The sequence below is a fragment of the Panthera tigris genome, chromosome B2 (assembly GCF_018350195.1).
Source record: "Panthera tigris isolate Pti1 chromosome B2, P.tigris_Pti1_mat1.1, whole genome shotgun sequence".
NCBI classification, from domain to species: Eukaryota; Metazoa; Chordata; class Mammalia; order Carnivora; family Felidae; genus Panthera; species Panthera tigris.
In genome coordinates, this window is record NC_056664.1 from 97,099,248 (window position 1) to 97,120,778 (window position 21,531).

Sequence of the window (21,531 nt, forward strand, 5' to 3'; positions counted from 1 at the left end):
CACTGTCTCAGAATTTCATACAAGCAAAATCCTATATATAATTTTTAATTGAATAGAAATATTCATTAATTCAGTATTTTATTAGTCTAACTTTCAAAAAGCTGATTCAAAATGTCCTCAAACACAATCCAAATAATACCAAGAATTACCAGAGATTTTAAAAACTATCCCAAAAGTTGACATGGAACACTTTTTAATATATATGTCTTTAAGTTTATTTTTTATTTATTTTGATAGAAATATAGAGAACAAGCGGGGGAGGGGCAGAGAGAGAGAGAGAGGGAGACAAAATACCAAGCAGGCCCCGCTCTGTCAGCGCAGATCCCGTCGGGGGCTCAAGGTCACGAATCATGAGATCATGACCTGAGCTGAAACCAAGAGTCAGATGCGTAACGGACTGAGCCCCCCAGGCACCCCTGACATGGAACACTTTTTATGGTTCATAATATTGTCTGGGTTACACAAGAACTAATTCCTGTAAGACATTATGTGTTTGTATGTAATCTATTTCAGTTGTAGTTTTATATCACATTAAATGTAGAAATCTTCCAGTACCTTTATAAATAAGTTCCAGATGTTTTGGACCCATCCAAAGAAGTTTTTAATCTTCTATAAAATAAACTCAGAAACTTTAAATTTAGCAAGTTACAAATGATAGGAAGCTTGAGTCCAGATATATGAACTTTTGCAGAAATTAAAACACCTGTCGTTGTCCCAAGTTTTCATTGTGTGAGAATTGCATGCTTACCTCAGAGATGAGCACAAAGCCATTCTCTTCCTGGTTACTTGGTGGATTGGGCTCAATAAGAATCCCATGTGTAGAATATGGTCTGCCAAAATCCAAACAGGTCGACTAAGCATTGGGCTTCCTGTTTGTATTTGGGTGGGGGCTTAGGCCAGTAATGTTTTTGAACTGCCTGGTATTTACCAAGGGTGGCCCTATCCCGTGCCTTCCAGAGAATTTTAGTGCTTCAGATTAGCTCTCTGCTTAAGAGCTAGTGACAGTGAGGTTATCATTTTTTATATGCAACGAGCATCTCTTTTCAGACAGGAAACACCACTGCCGAGGGGTACATGGGATGCTGCCCCAGGCTATTTTGCTGTCACTTCTGTGAGTAGTTAACGGTTTTTCATGGCTAGAGAAGGTCAGATCATGTTCGACTCCCTCATTCTTTCTCTCTTTTGCTTTTTTCATTCAGGAACTGAGTAGTATAGATTCTTTTTTCTAAGTCTGTTGAAGAAACTAGGGTTGGGAGTGGCGAGTGGGTTCCTATTCAAACATCGTATCTTTGTCACAGTCACGTACAAACACCCCACCCCCAGCACAGAGGCCATGGCCTCAGTGGAAGACTCTAAACTGAACCAAAAGGGGTGGGGAGAAAGTAACAGGTCTGGAATTTGATTTCATCCTACTTAACGGCTAATACGTTTGCCTGGTATGGTTTCATGGATGCTGACAGAAGATACTAGAGGCCGGTTCAGAGACAAAGGATTTTACTGCCCTTGTCATAGAGAGCATGTTGTGTGTTGGTTAGTGCCCTCCTTGCCCTGTAGTCCCATTGTGGGGAGAATGGGGAATTTTGCCAAGGGCCCAGATAAATACCTGTTTAGGCAGTGAACTGTATTATAGTAGAGGAACTCTGAGCTTGGAGAACATACCATGTTATAGCCAGAAGTAAGCAAGCCTGTTTTTTGTGTCAAGGGAGACATTGCCTCATTTCTTAAGGTTTCTCGTGCCAAACACAACCTTGAGATATGTTCAGAGCCTCGCATTCTTGGTGTGCTTAGCAAAATGTACAGGTGAGTGAGAGACCCGTGGAGGACCGTTTCTCCCAATAGGGGACATTAACCAGAGTTTTAACCTTAAAGAAGCTAGGCTTTCTCCCTTCATTTCTTTTGGCTCCTATCCACCAAATCATCCACCACTTCTAGAAATTATATCTAACCACATTATTCACTTATTTAATATTTTAATTAAATTGTCTCAAAACCATCTCACTTTCATGTTTATGGGAGCTATGGATCATATTGAAATGATGAAAAATATGTTACAACTTTTAGGCAAAGCCCAAATATTCACATATTTTTTACCTGGCTTAATATAGTACATGTATTTATCTTTCTTTTGAACCTAGTTCGAAAAGAAGTTTCTTCTTTTACCAGTAGACATTTCATGACTCAAGTACTCTTAATCTCCTGCTTGGGAAATATTTATCCCAAATAGAAAATAATTTTTGAGAATATATTTTGAACATTAAAAAAAAAAAAGAGTTTGCCGCCCCAAACCACACAGCTTTAAGGTTACAGCTCTGTTTGAGGGAGAAGGGTCTGTGAAAACAAAGACTGGTGCTCACACATGTTAAAACATACTTCCCTGCGATTAAAAACTTCATATTTCTTGCCTGTGGTAGTCCCTACACACATTCTTCCCTCAACTGAGAGAACCAGATCAGTGAAAACTGAAAACATTTCTTAGCTCTGTTGTCATATCTTTTCATGCCTACAATTTTGGCAGAGAGCTCTCTTCTGTCTGGGAAGTTGCCACCATCTACTTCACAGTCTCTAGGACATCCTGGGACCTTCTCCTCATTCCCCATCATTACCATTCCAGGTGTCTCTGTCCCGGACATTGGAATTTACAGTGTCAGTCTTAGTTTTTCTTACCAGGTTAGAGTACCAACCCAGTCATTTCCTGTTCCAATTCCCACTGAAGACCCTCTAAAACATCTGCCAATAGAAGCAATGTAAAAACTGTTAAGTCTAGCTCCTTTCCTTTTAGACTGTAATTTCAGTTTCACGTACCTGACTGCCCAGAGTCCCAATAGCAGGCTGTGTACATCCCTCTTTGAAACAGTTTTTCTCTCATCATCTGTAAGTTTTTATAGTCCAGTGCCAGATATGGGCCCACTGTATTCTTTTCCCTTTAGTTCCCTGAATACTCTTCACGTGTCTTTTAAGAGTCTTCTACATTCATATTATTCCTACTTCTGACACTAGTTTTCATGGTGTCACAATGGAGTATTGATAGTATTGAAGGGAAAACACTACATAGTTCAAGAATATAACATTTGTTTAGTGGCAAAGGCTACAGAAACATATCCATGTGGTGATAGTTGCACAAAAACAGAGGATGACATAGCATATTCTCATTTGAAGTTGTAAGTTTTTCTGACACGTGAGGGCCCAGTAGCTGACAAGGACAAAGATCCCATCAGGTCACCTTTGTCATTCTTGGGTTGGTAGGTGGGGGGAGGGGGGTGGCGGGGAAGCAGGGAGGCTTACACCCTCCTGGTGAATCCTGACTGTTGTGGAGACTCTGGCTATTGTACAAGGCTGCTCACCAGGTACAGCGACCACGTGCAAACTCTAGGATATGCCTGAATGTTCACTGTCAATCAGTGTGAATCAAAGCTCAGTTTCTAATCCTTCATCAAGACCAGACACTAGGCCTTCCCGAAATCTGTTCCTTAAAGGGTAAGGAACAGAATTTCTCCCTCTGGCAGTTAAACTACCTTCATGGGGTTAAGATTGTTGATGTGGCTAATCCTTAAGCCTGGGGAAGGGAATAAGATGGTTGGGACATTTTTGATGTTTACAGATTAAACTTTATTCCTTTGTAGCATGATAACACAGAACATATCGGTTTATACACTTATGAGGTCATCATATTCATGAACTAAAATATTTACAGATAGAATAATACAGTGTGTGGGATTTGCTTCAGAATAATCCAAGGTGAGAGAATTATGGGAGGGAAGTGGTTTAGATGAAACAACATTGGCTATGAGTTGAGTGGGTGATTGTTTATGTTGAGTTTATTATACTACTCTCTCTATATGTGTGTATGTGTGAAATTTTCCATTATAAAGTTTTTTTTTTTTTAAAAGATACAGAATCTTATCTTTTCTGATCATACTGGCAGGAATTTTATTAATTCTTTTGATTCTAAAGAAACAGCTTTTGTTATATTGATTTTCTCCATTGCTTTCTGTTTTCTATTTCATTGATTTTGGCACTTTTCTTTATTATTAATTTTATTCTGCTTAGTTTGGATTTAATTTGCTTTTCTTTTTCTAGTTTTTAAAGATAGAAATTTAAGTCCTTGATTTTAAAACTTTGTCCTTTTCTTTCAGTTTTTTATTATTTATTTTGAGAGTGAGAGAGAGTGTGCATATGCGCATGAGCGGGAGAAGGACGGAGAGAGAGGGAGAAAGAATCCTAAGCAGGCTCTGCACTGTCAGCGCGGAGCCTTATGGAGGGCTTCACCGTATGAACCTTGAGATCATGACCTGAACCAAAATCAAGAGTTGACTGCTTAACCAACTGAGCCACCCAGGCACCCCCTGCTCTTTTTATATAGCATTTTAATGCTATAAATTTTCTTCTGAGTACTATATTAATTGCATGTCATACATTTCAGTATGTCCTGTTTTCCCTTGTGATTTATTCTTTGACCCATGGATTGTTTTAAAATGTGTTGTTTAGCTTTCAAACATTTGATGATTTTTCTATACATACGTTGATTGCCTTTTCTTTTCTTTGTTTTTCTCCTTCCCCCTTCTTTTTATTTTTTTAAAGTTTTTACTTAAATTCCAGTTAACATACAGTGTAATATTAGTTTCAGGTGTACAATATAGTGATTCAACACTTCATACAACATTTGGTGCTCCATTCTAATTCTTTTTTGTTTTTTGTTTCTTTTTGACTTATGTTTTTTAATTTATTAATTTTAAAAAGCATCAAGAGCAATTAAAGTAGTTACTGTAATATATACTAAATATAACATCCACAAAGATGATAACATTAGGATTTTTTTTAATCCAAGTTAGTTAACATATATGTAACTATGATTTCAGGAATAGAATTTAGTGATTCATCACTTACATTTAACACCCAGTGCTCATCCCAACAAGTGCCCTGCTTAATGCCTCTCATCCATTTATCCTATCCCATCCTCTCACACAACACCCCACCAGCAACCCTCGGTTTGTTCTCTGTATTTAAGAGTCTCTTATAGTTTGCCTCCCTCTCTTTTTTTTATCTTGTTTTTGCTTCCCTTCCCCCATGGTCATCTGTTTTGTTTCTTAAATTCCACATATGAGTGAAATCTTATGTTTGTCTTTCTCTGATTTATTTCGCTTAGCATATTACACTCTAGTTCCATCCACATTGTTGCAAATGGCAAGATTTCATTCTTTTTGATTGCTGAGTAATATTCCATTGTGTGTGTGTGTGTGTGTGTGTGTGTGTATTTATCCATTCATCAGTCTATGGACATTTGGGCTCTTTCTGTACTTTGGCTATTGTTGATAGTGCTACGATAAACACTGGGGTGCATATGCCCCTTCAAATCAACACTCCTGTATCCTTTGGATAAATACCTAGTAATGCAATTGCTGGGTCATAGGGTAGTTTTATTTTTACCTTTTTGAGGAAACTCCATACTGTTTTCCAGAGTGGCTGCACCAGTTTGCATTCCCACCAGCAGTTGATTGCCTATTCTATAAATCTTGCTCTGAAGTCTATGCTTAGTATCAGTGTAGCCACTTCAGCTTTTTAAAATTAGCATTTATGTGATCTATCTTTTCCCATCCTTGTCTTGCAACCTATCTGTCTCATTATACTTAAAATGGTTTCTTGTAAGCAATACATGGTAGGGAATTTATTTTTTATGTAATCTGACATTCTCTTTCTTTCTTTTTTTAATGTTTATTTTTGAGAAAGAGAGAGCACAAGTGGGGCAGGGGCAGAGAGGGAGAGAGAGAGAGAATCCCCAGCAGGCTCCATGCTGTCAGTGCAGAGCCCAATGTGGGGTTTGATCTCACAAACCTGTGAGATCATGATCTGAACCAAAACCGATAGTCACATGCTTGACTGAGCCACACAGGTGCCCTGACATTCTCTTCCTTTAATGAGGTTGTTTAAACCATTTACATTTAATGTGATTATTGCTATGGTTGGGTTTAAATATGCCATTTATTTTTTCTGTTCTTCCCATTTACCTCTTTTTCTGACTTGTTTTATTTTTAAGATTCCATTTTATATCTTATATTAGCTTGTTTTTTTTTGTGGTTGCTTCAGAGTTTAGAGTAAGTCAGACACTTAACCAACTGAGCCACCCAGGCGCCCCCAAAGTATTTTCTAATTTCTTTTTGATTTCTGTTTCTTTTCCCCACTTGTTTCATTTAGGAGTGTACAGTTTAATTTTCATATATTTGTGATTCCAAAATACCTTTCTGTTATTTCTAATTTACTCCATTGTGATTGAAAAACATACTTCATATAATTTAATCTCTTTTTTTCTAATTAAAACATTTTTTAAAATGTTTATTGCCATGAGAGAGAGACAGAGTGTGAGAAGGGGAGGGGCAGAGAGAGAGGGAGACACAGAATGGAAAGCAGGCTCCAGGCTCTGAGCTGTCAGCACAGAGCCTGATGCAGGGCTCGAACCCATGAACCGTGAGATTGTGACCTGAGCTGAAGTCCGACACTTAACTGACTGGGCCACCCAGGTGCCCCTAATTTAACCTTTTTTAATTATTAAGGCTTGCTTTATGGGCTAGGATATGATCTTTCCTTCAGAATGTGCCATATACACTTGAGAATAATGTGTATTCTGCTGTAATTGAGTGGATTGTTTGTATAGATGTATGTTAGGTTTAGTTAGTGTATATTGTATTCCAAGTTTTTCTTTTTTTTTATGTTTATTTTTGAGAGAGAGAGAGAGAGAGAGAGAGAGAGAGGAGATGAACAGAGGAGGGACAGAGAGAGACACACACACTGAATCTGAAGCAGGCTCCAGGCTCTGAACTGTCACCACAGAGCCTGACACGGGGCTCGAACTCACAAACTGCAAGATGACGACCTAGGCCAAAGTTGGACACTTAACTGACTGAGCCACCTAGGCACCCCAGTTGTATTCTAAGTTTTATATTTCCTTTGATCTTCTCCTTAATTGTTGTATTCTTATTGAAAGTTGGGAGTGCCAGGCTGGCCCACTCTGTACATCATGTGACTCTTGATCTTGGGGTTGTAAGTTCAAGCCCCACATTGGGTGTAGAGATTACTTAAAAATAAAATCTTAATTAAAAAGTTGAAAAAAAAGTTGGATATTCAAGTCTCCCAACTATTATGCTACATTGTCTATTTCTCCCTTCACTTATGTCAGTTTTTGCCTCATGTATTTTGGGGCTCAGTTGTTAGGTACGTATGTTTGTAATTGTTATATTTATCCTTATGTATTGAAGTTTATCATTATGAAATTCCCTTTTAATCTCAAATCACATTTTTTGTTTTAAAGTCTGTGTTGTCTGGGGGCACCTGGGTGGCTCAGTCGGTTAAGCGTCTGACTTCAGCTCAGGTCACGATCTCACGGTCCGTGAGTTCGAGCCCCACGTTGGGCTCTGGGCTGATGGCTCAGAGCCTGGAGCCTGCTTCCGATTCTGTGTCTCCCTCTCTCTCTGCCCCTCCCCCGTTCATGCTCTGTCTCTCTCTGTCTCAAAAATAAAATAAACGTTAAAAAAAAAATAAAAAAAGTCTGTGTTGTCTAATGTTAGTAGTGGTTGCTCTTTGTGTTGATACGTTTTTTTTTTCCTTGTGTTTTTACTTTCAACCTAGTTGCATATTGAAACCTAAAGCATACCTCATATAGACAATATATTGTTGGATCTTGCTTTTTATTCATGCATAGTCTCTGCCTTTCAACTGAATTGTTTAATCCATTCACAAGTTATAGTATTATTGATATAGCTGGATTTACACTTGCTCTTTTACTTTATGTTTCATGCCTTTTTTCTTTGTTGGTTCTTCCTTTTACTGTTTTTACATTAAGTGAATATTTTTAGTGTAAATTTTAATCTTTTATTTTCTTCACTATTTTTTTTTGTATTTCTTTTAGTGAAGAGCTATTTATCTCTGAGAAGTATAAAGTTTCATCAAACTGAAATGTCTCAAATTCAAAATGAAGCATTGTATGCTACTATATGTTTTGAGATTAAAAGGCCAATAATGGTAATAAGTCTGTATTCTCAGGCCACCTGTAGGAAAAAGTGCTCTATGGTGGAGGAATATAGTTGGTTCTCAAAAGTAGATGTACAATATCTTTCTTATAAGAACCCCTATTGATATTTTATGAATAAGTAAGGCTCTGTGACATTATAAACTTATAATTGTATGTTAGTAAGTAACAACAACTTTCTGCTTTATATCCTGTAGGACATAGGTAGGCTATTACGTCTGTTAAAATCACAAAATTGTCCTTTTGGACATAATTTAGATGTGCACTTAAATATTTATTAATCTTTTATTAACTTAGGGAGTACTGAATTAACAATTTCAAAGATTCGGAAATATTTGAAATACCTCCTAAAAAGTGGTATAGCCGCAAAAGAAACTCATCTTGTATAGACTTCGGTATCAGATTCCATCAGTCAGCTCAGCATAACTTTTATCTTCCATGCTTTTATTGAATGGTAATTTGACAATAGCATATCACAGTGTTTATTTTCCGCAGGCCAGACAGGACCAGAATAGAGCTGGCCCACCATTTCCAGCTAAACACACTGACAAAGTATTCAACTACATGGCTGTCTTCATCTAGTAAAGTGTAAATAAGCTATATACACAATGTGTACACGAGTAAATTATATGTATGCTTATACCTGTAAAAGTACAGAATAAAGTTCTTAGATTTCCATAGAATTCTTATATTCTTTTTTATTTCATCTTCAAATAGATTACATGTGTATAAAGGTCAGTCTTCAACATTAGGAAAGTTGATCTGGCAAAAGTCCTTGGTCTTTAGTTCCTTGCTGTGTACTTTTTTAACTGTTAAAACTCCCTTGTCCTCCCTTTCCCAGATGGATAGGACTGTTTTCTTCTCCTGAAGAGGAGTCAGAGCTTTTTGCTCCCTAGCTTCTTCCTCGTTTTTATTTATTTATTTTTGTAATCTTCAGTCATTCTAGCTTTTCTTAAATTTTATGAAAAGGAAATATTATTGTATCTACCAAGTTGCAGGTCTGCATGTTACACCACTGACTTATTTGTGGGGAAATGCAATATTTAGATTTAGTAGAAATTTTATATGGAGTTGGGGGCTGAGAAGAGGGGGTCAAGGTCTGGAATTTGAGAGCGAAAGGTGCTAGGTCCCACTTTCTGCATTAGACACAGGTCAAGATTAATGGAACCAGGTAAGTTACTCTCCAGGTGATTGAGAATGGTGGGAAATTTAGAGATTGAAATGGATCTCTGAACAGTCAATTAAGCCTTTGAGTGATTGAGAAGATAAATACTAGGACAAAATCCATTCTAACAACTGATTCCGTTATGTAAAACAAACCTACAGGATTTGAAATGCAACCAAGTCTGTCTTATATTAAGGCAAATATAAACCAACTTAATCTTAGACCTGCCTCCAGCCCCAGATTATGTTTGGTAAGAGCACAAAGAGCTGTACAGCATGAATACACAAGGAATCAGTAGAGTGAGAAGGCTCACTGCCAGGGAAGTTTGGCACAAGAACTCTAAGAGGAAGGGGAAATTTCTCCCTCGTTGAATCAACTTTGGCTCTCTGGAATAGAGAACATGGAGAGAGAGGGACCAAGGAAAGCCAACCCTATTCTACTTGTTGATACCCTAACAAGCTGTTGATTTTAAAAAGGGGATAAAGGGGCAAAGTGTGGGTAGCATTCTGTTCCTCTGAGTCAATCCTAATGAAGTGGGAGGTTCTTGAAGAAATTAATTTCCATTTAAATTCATGTGTGACCCTCTTCTAGAAACCTCCACTTCTTTTGGAATTTTAGTTGAGAATTTCAAATGATCCAGCAATAATAAGGTCTTTTTTGACATGTTCTATTTCTCCAAGTTTTTTGTTGAATGCCTGATTTCCGCTATAGAAATTTTCTTAAAATTGGAATGACTGATTACTTTCCTTTCTGTTTACTAATTTAATATGGAAAAATAAATCATGGTTCTCATACTTCCAAAGCAATCAGGCTTTTAATCCAGGGTACTGTACTCACAGGTTTCCTGTAGGAGTTCATGCCAGATTTTCTGGCAACGAAACAGTGGTCGATTCCAGGGCTTTTCTGACTTAAAGACACAGCAGTACTACTTAGCACAAAGTAGAAACCTGCCCCTGCACTGCAGTTTCCACGCTTAACAAACAGTGACAGAAGCAATGAAATGGGTGGATTTTACCAGGGCGTTATAGAACAAAGGAAAAATAGTCTGGGCTCTGCTTGGGCCCTGTGTACACTCCACCCCCCCCCCCCAAAAAAAAAATCATCTGAAAAGAATGACTTTGCTTTTTCTTCAGAAATGACTTTAATTCTCTGACTTTTGATTATCTGTGGGCAGATTTTCTGTTTTGCATCCTATTTGCCCCAAACGCTGGCATACAGTAGCATCCCACTGGTGGGGCAATTACCTAGAATTGAAGGAAGTCACTTAAATTCTTTATCCCTACTCAGTTGTAGGAGCTTATGTGTCTGTTTTACCGGAGGGATACAATTCATAGCACCTGAGTTTAATTTCTGCATTTTCTCCTGATCATTTTCATGCTACTCAAGTCACTCTTTTATTTGTTTATTTATTTATTAAGTTTTTATTTATTTTGACATAGAGAGACAACATGAGCAGGGGAGTGGCAGGGGAGTGGCAGAGAGGGAGAGAGAGAAAGAGAGAGAGAGAGAGAGAGAGAGAGAGAGAGAGAGAGAGAGAATGAGAGAGAATGAGTCTCAAGCAGGCTCCGCACTGTCAGCACGGAGCCTGATGCAGAACTTGAACTCACGAACCATGAAATCATGACCTGAGCCGAAATCAAGAGTCGGATGCTTAACCTACTAAGCCATCCAGGTGCCCCAACCCGTCACTCTTTCTTAAGACATGGCACTTTGTGGTTAAAATTGAACTACATGAAGCTGAGGAGAAAGTTTTCTTCCTTGCTATGTGACATGATATTCTTGTAGCCCTGAAAGAAAACTCTGAATTTAGCTTCCCTTTTACACTGAAAAAAATCATTTAATTTAGTGCTATCTTTAGGCTGCAGCTTTTCCATGCAACTGCTGTTGACTACCAGGTATTATACCTTCTTCAAATTTGACTGGTTAGGGTAGAATATCTTTTAATTATGTTTATAACTTAGGTCTGATTTTAATCACTGTTTGTAGTTATGTATAACGTAGATCCTTGAGTATTTTTTGTACATTTGTTTTCTGAATATACCTATTGCCAACATTAGGTCTTGTGTCCCAAACACTTAATTTTTTGAAAACTGTCTGATCCTGTTCCTTCTTTGGAGCTTCACAGGCATGGTTGTATTTTTGAGGATAGATTGTTAGGTAAGATGGAGTCGTAGACTCATTCCCATTACTCCAGTTTTTCTCCATTATAAGTACCTTTCTTTTCCTATTTTGAGGTTAAAGTCATTTTCTCTGGTGGGAAATTTTATAATACTGTTATGTTCTTGAAATTTCCTACTTAAAAAAGTCAAGAGATCTTAGTGTTTTTAAAAATAATTGTTGTTTTTTAATTTCAGAGAGAAAGAGTGTGAATGGGGGATAGGGAGAGAGGAAGGGAGGGAGGGAGAGAGAGAGAGAGAGAGACAGACAGACAGACAGACAGAATCTTAAGCAGACTCCACACTCAGCATGGAGCCTGACACAGGGCTCCATCCCGTGACCCTGGGATCATGACGTGAGCCGAAATCAAGAGTCGGACTCTCAATCAACCGAGCCACCCAGGCACCCCTTAAAAATGGTGTTTAAATTTTATGTATATCATAATGACATTTTACTAAGCAAATGCTTCTGGATTAACTACTGGATTAATTATATTTGTATTTTAAACCCCACCCACTTCCAAAAATAATTTTAGGCAACTTACATTAAAATCATTCATGTCCACTAAAATCAACTACAATGGAAGAGATGGGAAAAAAAAAAAAACAAAACAACAAGTGTAGGCAAGGATGAGGAGCAAGTAGAACTTTCTGTATGTGCCCGTAAGAGAGTAAACTGCCATAACCATTTTGGAAAAGTGTCTGGCAATATTTACCAAGCTGAACATTGGTATGTCCTATGAGCAGCAATTCTAGTTATACAACCAACAGACATGTACACATAAGTTTACCAAAAGGCGCATGCTAGCATGTTCACATAGCGCTATTCATGGTTGTCCTGAACTGTAAGCTACACAAATGCGCATTGTTCAGGACTGGATTGTGTCCTCCCCAAATCCATGGGTGAATCCCAACCCCCAGTGGGACTGTGTTTGGGAATAGGGCTTTTAAGTAGATAAATTGAATGAACGAAGCTAGACACATGTTAATAAGGGAAATGAGTTTATGTAAAGCAATAGGTACCCTAACACCCAACTTGAAAATAATTTAGGATACACTCATAATGATTTGATCGATATCAGTGCAAAATGGCATTTTCCTATGTCTGGAATATTTGTCAACCAGCAAAGATCAGATCTATCAGAGAGGCTGATTAATGCTATGTGTTTTAAAAACCTTCAATTAAAAAAAACCTTTTACCTATTAAATATTAGAGATACTTTTAAAATAATTTTATTTTGTATTTATTTTGTGTTGTTTCCTTTTTTAAACAATTTTTAAATGTTTATTTATTTTTGAGAGGGAAAGAGAGCATGAGCAGAAAGAGGCAGAGAGAGAGAGAGAGAGAGGGAGACAGAATCCGAAGCAGGTTCCCGGCTCTGAGTTGTCAGCACAGAGCCCAACGTGGGGCTTAAACTCACCAGCCCTGAGATCAATGTCTGAGCTGAAGTCGAATGCTCAACCGACTGAGCCACGCAGGTGCCCCTGTGTTGTTTCCTTTTAATATTTTCTACTATCAAAAGTGCATATCCAGTAGAGATCATTTTTATGTTGGTGAAATATACAGCATAATATATTATAATATAATATATAAATGTATGTAAATCTGTATAAATATCTAAAAATGTCATAGTATATTGTAATCATGATAAGTCATGAATTTATTTTTATGCCATTTTTTTACAGGAAACTGCTGAAGCTTTTAGTAAAACCCTGTACAGAAAAATGATTCACTGTTTATTATTATGGACACACATTATTTGAAAACGCATAAAATATTGTGATGAATACAGAATAACTTATGATTTCAGGAATTGGAAACACTTTTTTGCAGGGATGCCCCCTGATTTTCCACCTGTGTGGTTACCCTCAACTCTCCTCTGGTTCTCCATGCCAGAAGGACTGCAGGTTTTCTTTGGAGTTTTAGTTGCCCTGAGCAGTCCTAACTTTACTGCCTTCAGTCTGAAAGTTGTAAAATGGGTAATTCACCCCATGTTTTTCCCTTTTCCCAAGTGTCAGTTCTTTCCAGAATCTGCCTGCTTCTGTTCACTGTCCAGTGCTTTCAGATTACCTATTTTCTCTTTTGTCTAGAGTTTATAGCTGCCATGGGCAGGAGGGTCACTGGGGGAAGTGCTGATTTGGTTCTACTGGACCAAGAACTCTTCTCGCTTTTCTGAGAGCACACCCTCTACTATCTTACAAAGAAGGCTGCGTGGGAAATGGATTTTTTGAGAAATCACCTGTCCAAAAATATCTTTATTTTGCTTAATTAATAATTTGACTGGGCATGGATAGTTTGGCAATAATTTCCCTTTAGAAAATTTTAGATGGCATGGTATTATCTTTGTGCTTCCCTTATTACAGTTGCAAAGTTTGATGGGAATTGATACAATCAGTTTCTTGACCTTTTATATTTAAACTGTTTTTTCTTTTGAAGTTTTTGGAATATTCTTTTTGTATTCCTGATTTCTGAAGTTTCATGGTAATATGCCTTGGAATGGAGCCTTTCCCCCATTCTTTGTGCTCGGTGTTCACAGGACTTTTTTTTTTTTAATGTTTATTTTTGAGAGAGAGAGGGGGCAGAGGATCCAAAGCAGGCTCTGAGCTGACAGCAGTGAAGGGTTAGGGACTCAAACTCACGAACAGTGAGATCATGACCTGAGCCAAAGTCGGATGTTCACCCAACTGAGCAACCCAGGTGCCCCTGGACTCTTTCAACTTAGACAAGCATGTTCTTCAGTTCTAGGAAATTTTATTTTTATTTTTTCAGTGCTGCTTCTTTTTTTTCTCCATAGGTTTTGGAGCTTCTCCTGGTTAGATATTGGACCTTCTGGATTTATTTTCTAATTCTTTTATTTTCTCCTCTGTCTCCTGTTTTTTTGTACTCCTTTTGTTCAGTTTTCTGGAAGATTACTTCAACCTTTTTCTTCTAATTCTTTTCCTGAACTTTTTATTTAACAGTCCTATTTAGAGCTCTTTTATATGCGCTAATTGTTCTTTCCGTTTACAGCATCCTTCTTTTTTTTTTATATTTAAAAAAATTTTTTTTTAACGTTTATTTATTTTTGAGACAGAGAGAGACAGAGCATGAATGGGGGAGGGTCAGAGAGAGGGAGACACAGAATCTGAAACAGGCTCCGGGCTCTGAGCTGTCAGCACAGGGGCCCGATGCGGGGCTCGAACTCACGGACCGCGAGATCGTGACCTGAGCCGAAGTCGGCGCTCAACTGACTGAGCCACCCAGGCGCCCCCATCCTTCTTTATTCTATGGATATAATATCTTTTTCTCTCTAGGTGTATTAGAGTGTATTTTTCTTTGTTTCCTCCAATATCCTTTTTTCTATTTCTTTATTTTGGTCTTTATCTTCTTAGAGGTTTTCCTTAAGGCATCCTTAAATGCCTAGAAATACTTGGTTGTCCATTCACACTTAAGATTGAAGCATTAAAAAGCTGATTATGGATAGGGTGTTATTGATTGGTATGCTTCACTGGACGGTGGTAGACAAGGTGGCAAGTCAGGTTTTCCATGGAAGAATTCCCGATGTCACTATCTTACAAGTCTTTCTTTTGACTATTCATTTTCCTCCAGAGCGTTTCCTCCAATCTTTCTACTTCCTAGGGTGGAAATTTGGCTGGTAGGGTTCTGGATGCTGTAGAGGGAGGAACTGTTGGTTTTGCTATTTAATATGTAGGATTTCACTATGGTGTCTCTCCCCCTTTCTTCGTTGTTAAAACTGACCCAGATGCTAAACTTACCAGTTTCAGCTGGAATGGAGGAGGTATAGGAATCTTGCTATCCAGGTAAAGGCAGGGAGTCTAAAGAACTGTCTTTGTCTTATTTTCCAACAGTGCCCCTGTTTCCAGCCTGACTGATATCTTCAAGTATATCTGGTAGTGCTGAACCTTTGGAGAGTTTTTAGTGAAAATTGGCTTACTTCCTATTAGCTTAGCACTCCATCTCCCACCTTCTTATTTCTCAATCTACCAAGGTCCTACTCATACAAACAAACAAACAAACAAACAATGCCAGATTTTTCTTCTTTCAGGCTACCCTAATCTTTCCAAGTGATTGTTGTAGAGAACCTTTCCCCCATCACTTGTCTTTGAGAGAAGGTAAATCATCCTCTTCTTTCCTAAGGAGAAGGCACTTATAGCAATGGACAATCATCTAAACAAAATCAACAAGGAAACAGTGGCTTTGAATGTCACACTGGACCAGATGAATTTAACAGATATATTCGGAACATTCCATCTTAAAACAGCAGAACACACATTCTTTCAAGTGCATGTGGAACATTCTCCAGAATAGATCCCGTTAGGCCACAAAACCAGCCTCAAAAAATTCAAAAAGATTGAAGCTATACCATGCATCTTCTCTGACCACAGTGCTATGAAACTAGAAGCCAACCAGGAGAAAAGTCCTAAGGGAAAGAAGGGAGGAAAAAGGGTCTTATCACAAATACTAGACACAAAGACCAATGACTCCTGATCCCGTTTCCCTTCCTTATAAAGATGCTGTGGTGTGGTGAAGAGACAGTAGCATTTGGAGTAGGGTTGATTCTCTTCATTATTTAACCCTGGGGGCAGGAATCTGGATCCAGTCATTGGTGGCACATTGGTGGTTCTCTTTAGACACTTGGGGGCACTAAGCACTTCTAGCCATCATCTTTGGACCTTAATTGCAGTTTCAGGACAAGAGGAAAAAGTTGTACTCAAAAACTGCGTAATATTTCATTGTGTGAGTGTATTCCTCATTGTGGGACATTAGTTTCTTTGTTTATTTGTTTTCACTGTTTTGATGTTAGCGGTGTCACAATGAACAACCTTATAGTTGTTAACCATTATTATTTCCATAGGTGAAATTCTCATGAGTGAAATAGCCGTGTGATATGGTTTGCATGTTTTTAATGTTTTTATTACATATTATCTGGTTGCCCTGAACTCTTGTACCAATTTTATACTCCTCCCAGCAGTAAATGAAGAGGGTCCATTTTCCCCTTACCTAGGCTTGCTCTAGTATTTTTCTTATCTCTGCCAATTTAGATAAAAGAGTGAGGTCTCATGATTTTACTTTGCATTTGTTATCACTAATAAGAATGAATGATTTTACATAGGCTTCTTGCCCATTGAGCTATTTTTTTTTAAGTTTATTTATTTTGAGAGAGAAGGTGTGTATGCAAGCACTTGTAAGTCAGCATGAGTGGGGGAGGGGCAGGGAGCCAGAGAGAGAGGATACCAAGCAGGCTCCACACTGTCAGCACAGAGCCCGACCACAGAGCCCAACACGGGGCTCGAATCCACAAACCGTGAGATCATGAGCTGAGCTGAAATCAAGAGTAGGATGCTCAACTGACTAAGCCACCCAGGTAGCCCATTGAGCTATTTTTTAATGCAATTTGTCTGTTCAGGTCCTTTATCAGTTTTTCTGTTGGGGTATTATATTAATTATTATGATAATAATATGCCACAAATATTGCCACTGTGTTTTCTAATACTTTGTTGTTTTATTTCTAATACTTTGTTGTAAAGTTTTGTGTTTTAAGATCTTAGATAAGTGACTTAATTCTCTGAGTGTCAGTTTTCTGCTCTGTAAAAATGGGATAATAACACATACTACATGCATGGCAGGGTGGGGGTAGTATAGGTAAATTAGCTGTTACATAATAGTTGCTCAATAAATACAGCTTTTGTTCTTCCCTGTGTGGCACATTGAAATAGTTGAGAATCATCTAAATTTTTTTACTAGAATTACAAAGCATATTCAAAGATGTTTAAACCAGATATGAACTTGTATAATTAGTAAAACTCTGAATCTTTTAAACTAATATGGATAGGTAGGTTTTAATTTCTCTTTTTACTTTTCTAATTCTCATCCTTTTTTTTTTAATGTTTATTTATTTATTTATTTTGAGAGAGAGAGAGAGAGCATGCACAAGCAGGGGGAGGGGCAGAGAGAGAGGGAGAAAGAGAATCTCAAGCAGGCTCCATGCTGTCAATGCAGAGCCCAACATGGGGCTCAATTCCACCAACCGTGAGATCATGACCTGAGCGGAAACCAAGAGTTGGACACTTAACTGACTGAACCACCCAGGCACCCCTCTAATTCTCATCCTTTAAAAAAAGGTTAGTTCTGGGGTGCCTGGGGGGCTCAGTCAGTTAAGCATCTGACTTCAGCTTAGATCATGATCTCATGGTTTGTGAGTTCTAGCCTGGCATTGGGCTCTCTGCTGTCAGCACAGAGCCTGCTTCAGATCTTCTGTCCCCTGCCCTCTCTGCCCCTCCTCTACTTTCTCTCTCTCTCTCTCTCTCTCTCTCTCTCTAAAATAAATAAAAACATGAAAAAAAAGTTAGCTCTGATTGATGCATCCTTTTAAGTAGGGAAATCTGGTCTGGTTGAGGGTGAAGACTAAGGTTTTCTTATAAATTACCTGTTAAGGAATTATGAATAAGTTTATTTCTGGTAAGGATTTCTTTCATATCATCCTCATTTATTTTGTGTCCATATGGATACATCTAATAGAACCAAAAAGGCATACCAGCCCCTCCTGTTTTTAAGACAATATGAAGCTGAGGTTCCTGTCCTTCAGCCAGTCAATAGAACTCACTCCCTGAGGTCAAGTACAAATTGGCTTAGATGGAAAACCGTCTATTCAATTGTACATTACACGAACTACTTTTGTGAACATTTATTTTTAGGCCACTACAGCAGTAAAAAATTTTATTTTGCATGTTATAATTTCTGAGTAACTTTTTATGATAATAGAATTTTTGTAGGATACTGCTATAATAAAAATAATTGTATCATTTCACATTATATACACTTCACATTTCACATGCAGTGTGCCATTTCACTTATAGTGAAATCATGTATAGTAATTTCATAGATGAGGTAGAAGATGTGGCCTGACTAAAGTCTTGTGAGCCTCATTTTAATGTTACAGTATATTAGAGCGCAGAGTAAAACAGAAATCACCACTGATGAAATTTGCAAGCAATTATTTATTGACCAAATATGCTTTTAGAAATGTAACCGTGTTCTGCCTTGGTTATTTTTCAGAATTCATTTCTCCCCTTCTGTTGGGTAACATGCCTATCCTAAGGAGAAGTTAACTTTCTACAAGCCAGCAGATATCCTTGGTGTCTGGCTTTGCTCCTTCTCTATATCCCTTAAAAAGTGCTTTGGCTTCTCCAACAGTTGTTGCGTTTACGCCCATTACAAGGTGGAGACAATTCTAAATGAATTCTCAAGAATAATGTTGGCAAAGCCATCTAAACATACATGTGCTTGGTGTGGGCGTTGACATTTACATTGGCTTGTGTGATTTCTTTCTACCTTTAAAGTTGTTTTTTTGTCTCTATAATCACTTTCTGTAGTGCCATTTTATTATTTTAATGCTACCCTACTCAGATGTCATACAAGGCCTTACTTAAGTCAAATAGCATTTCCCCTGCAAAGTTAACCATTGCAGATGATGTTTTTAAGATCCTTTCAGGTGGAATGGTTATTACATGGAATGTGACAATTCCATATCCTTCATAATAACTGAATAATAACATAACAAAATGCAAATGGCGTTTTAAAAGCATTTGCTGGAGAACAGTTGAAGAATTAGGTGCTGGTGTGTTAAATGCCTGCTACCTGATAATTATCTCAGGGAAGGAATGAGTTTAGTTTTGTTTAAACTTAATCTAAAGAAAAAATAATTTGTCATTTTAGTTTTCAGTAAGACTTTATTGAGATGATGTCCAGAATTGAGTTTAATTGCTTCCACACCTAGGTAAGAGTGACTTGTATGTCAAAATTAAGCATATCGGCAAGTTATCCTGTATAAGGTTGTATGTAGAGTTGACGTAAACTTATATTTGCACTTGAAGTTTTTTTTTAACAGCATTTATTTTTTTCTGCCGGTTATTTTATTGACAGTTAATTTATAAATCTCTCTTTAAAAAAAAAAAAGTGACAGGAAAAAAGGCCATAGTGTTATCACATTTGTATTTGTGAGTTCCCTAAACCATATGGTGATTTGTAATTAGAATACAAAGGATTCTTTGATGAGACTAACTTCCCAGTAGCCGGCAAGTGGTAGGCATCTCAGAAGGAGAGAGTTTTCTTGAATTTCTGACAAGGACACTTTTGAGAGAAACTGTGTGGTCTATAATTGTCCTTATACTCGAAGTCTGATAAAGTTATTGATGTGCAGATCAAGTTGGTATTTCGAAGCTGGTCATTTAATTCTGGATGTTTGATCCTCTCAGCCAGTGGCTTGACTTGATTTTTTTTTTTTTTTAAGCATCTTCAATATTTAATTTCACATGTACCCTCTCAGTAGAGATTTCAAAGGATACTTTGCTGGATGCTTGACTGCCTTGTCTATTTGCTCTTGTTTTGCATGCAAGAGAGAGCCAGAAGCCTTTCTTCTCATTGTGTACACATAGTATTAATGGATTTACTCTGCCTGTATCGTCTCATTACTGGAAACAGCCAGAAGCACAGAAGTCTTTCAGTGTATGCAAATAAGGCAGAATCATCTACCTGAGAGTTAATATTCTCTGCTTTTAAGTGTATTCTAAATCTAATGTTTGTATTTAGAGCATAACATCCTGTTCTCTTTCTTTATGGGCAAAAAGCTAAGCAGGCTCAGGCAGCTGTTTGATGTTGGCTTCAAGTGTTATTAATTTCATATTCTATTATTCTTTTCACTGTAGCACAAGTGAAGCTGATGTGGAGGCTGTCATGGATAAGTTGTTTGATGAGCTGGCTCAGAAACAAAATGATTGTACGTAAGTTAATTTCTCTTGAAAGAGAATACATTTAGAACACAATGCCCAATCTCCACTGACCAATTAATAAGTTCCATTGCTGTATATGGGTTGATGCCACGCTCAAGTGGCAGTCATTGTATCAGCATTTTGTCTAATTTATGTGTTGAATCATGTGCTATTATTCATCAAGCTATGCATTTCCTATCTGTAAGAGATGAATTTTATAGTAATTATCCAGACAAGATTGAGTCTTTGTTCATGTTCCCATAGTAACTAGACCAAGGATTCTAAAAGTGCAAGGCAGAGAGCTGCGGCTGAATAAAGCCTGTGGAACTGTTGCCGACTGCACATTTGAAGAGCTGTGTGAGAGAGTAAGTATCCAGACACGTCCAGACTCATTGGCCTTTTCACATGTTAAAATACTTCATATTTTCCTCTCTGCCTGTTTCAGATTTTAAAATACCATTCACAGAGTCAGAACTGATTTAAAAGTCTCAGTAAGGGAAATACTCATCTGTATATGCCATGTCCCTTTTATAGATATTGGCTCAAAATTTGTACTTAGAGGGATGCTAAAGCAAAATTAGAAATACAGAGAGAACTATCAACTGTTGCTGGAAGCAAGACAAAAATCACTTTTAGGAATGTTCTGTAAAAGTCAAACATAAGAGAATTAGGTGTTTTTTTTTCTAAATTGAAGTGAGATTAGTATGTGGAACAAGGAAGATGAAGTAATACCACCATGATCCAAGGAAGTAGGACAGAAGAATTTCTGTCCCTCAGTCCCATTGCCCACCTGTTATTGCCATGACTTACCTATTTGGGTGAGGGTCAGAGAAAGTGAATTTCTCTAACTGTGCCATCTATATTATATAATAATATACTCAACAGAGAAAAAAATGTATATATACACACACATTCATATCAGTGAGAAAGACCTGGATTGTAACTTCATTATAGATATGAATTCTGTCTTTTAGAAGCTCTAGAATTGTCACTACTCAATGGATAGTCAATGTATTTATTGACTGTAAATCTTGAGAAGAATCCAAATTATACATAACTTTAAGCATAATTCCTCAGTTGTCATGTAAATAGTCTCCGACTTATCTTAAGTTTTAGGCAACTCAAAAAAGAATTTTTCAGTGAGTGGGAAGAAGAAAATCTTTATTTATAGTTGCCCACCATTTTATGAGTACTTTTCTTATAAGCTAATGACTTAATTACTTTTAGCCAGTGTAATTTTGTAATTTTTAAGTCAGAGATGAATCTAATCTGCAATTGTTATTACAGAAATAAAGCACTTCAGTAAGGTTTAAGAGCTAGTCACATCCTCTGACAGGGTGATGAGGTCACCCCTGGTAGTGAAAGTCGTTCTGGGTAATGTGGATCCTTCACACCTCTACGGGATCGTTTCATCAAGGTTGAAT

At 37.6% G+C, this 21,531-nt stretch overlaps 1 protein-coding gene across 4 annotated transcripts in view; it reads left to right on the forward strand.

The window, feature by feature from the left end:
• The window catches only part of AFG1L (AFG1 like ATPase), a 196,737-nt gene that overhangs the window by 141,643 nt on the left and 33,563 nt on the right, over positions 1 to 21,531 (forward strand). For all 4 annotated transcript variants that reach the window (XM_007078748.3, XM_042986922.1, XM_042986923.1 and 1 more), the window contains exons 10-11: positions 20,045 to 20,115; positions 20,372 to 20,472. In XM_007078748.3, the coding sequence (XP_007078810.2) occupies positions 20,045 to 20,115; positions 20,372 to 20,472 (172 nt within the window). The remainder of the gene's footprint in view (positions 1 to 20,044; positions 20,116 to 20,371; positions 20,473 to 21,531) is intronic.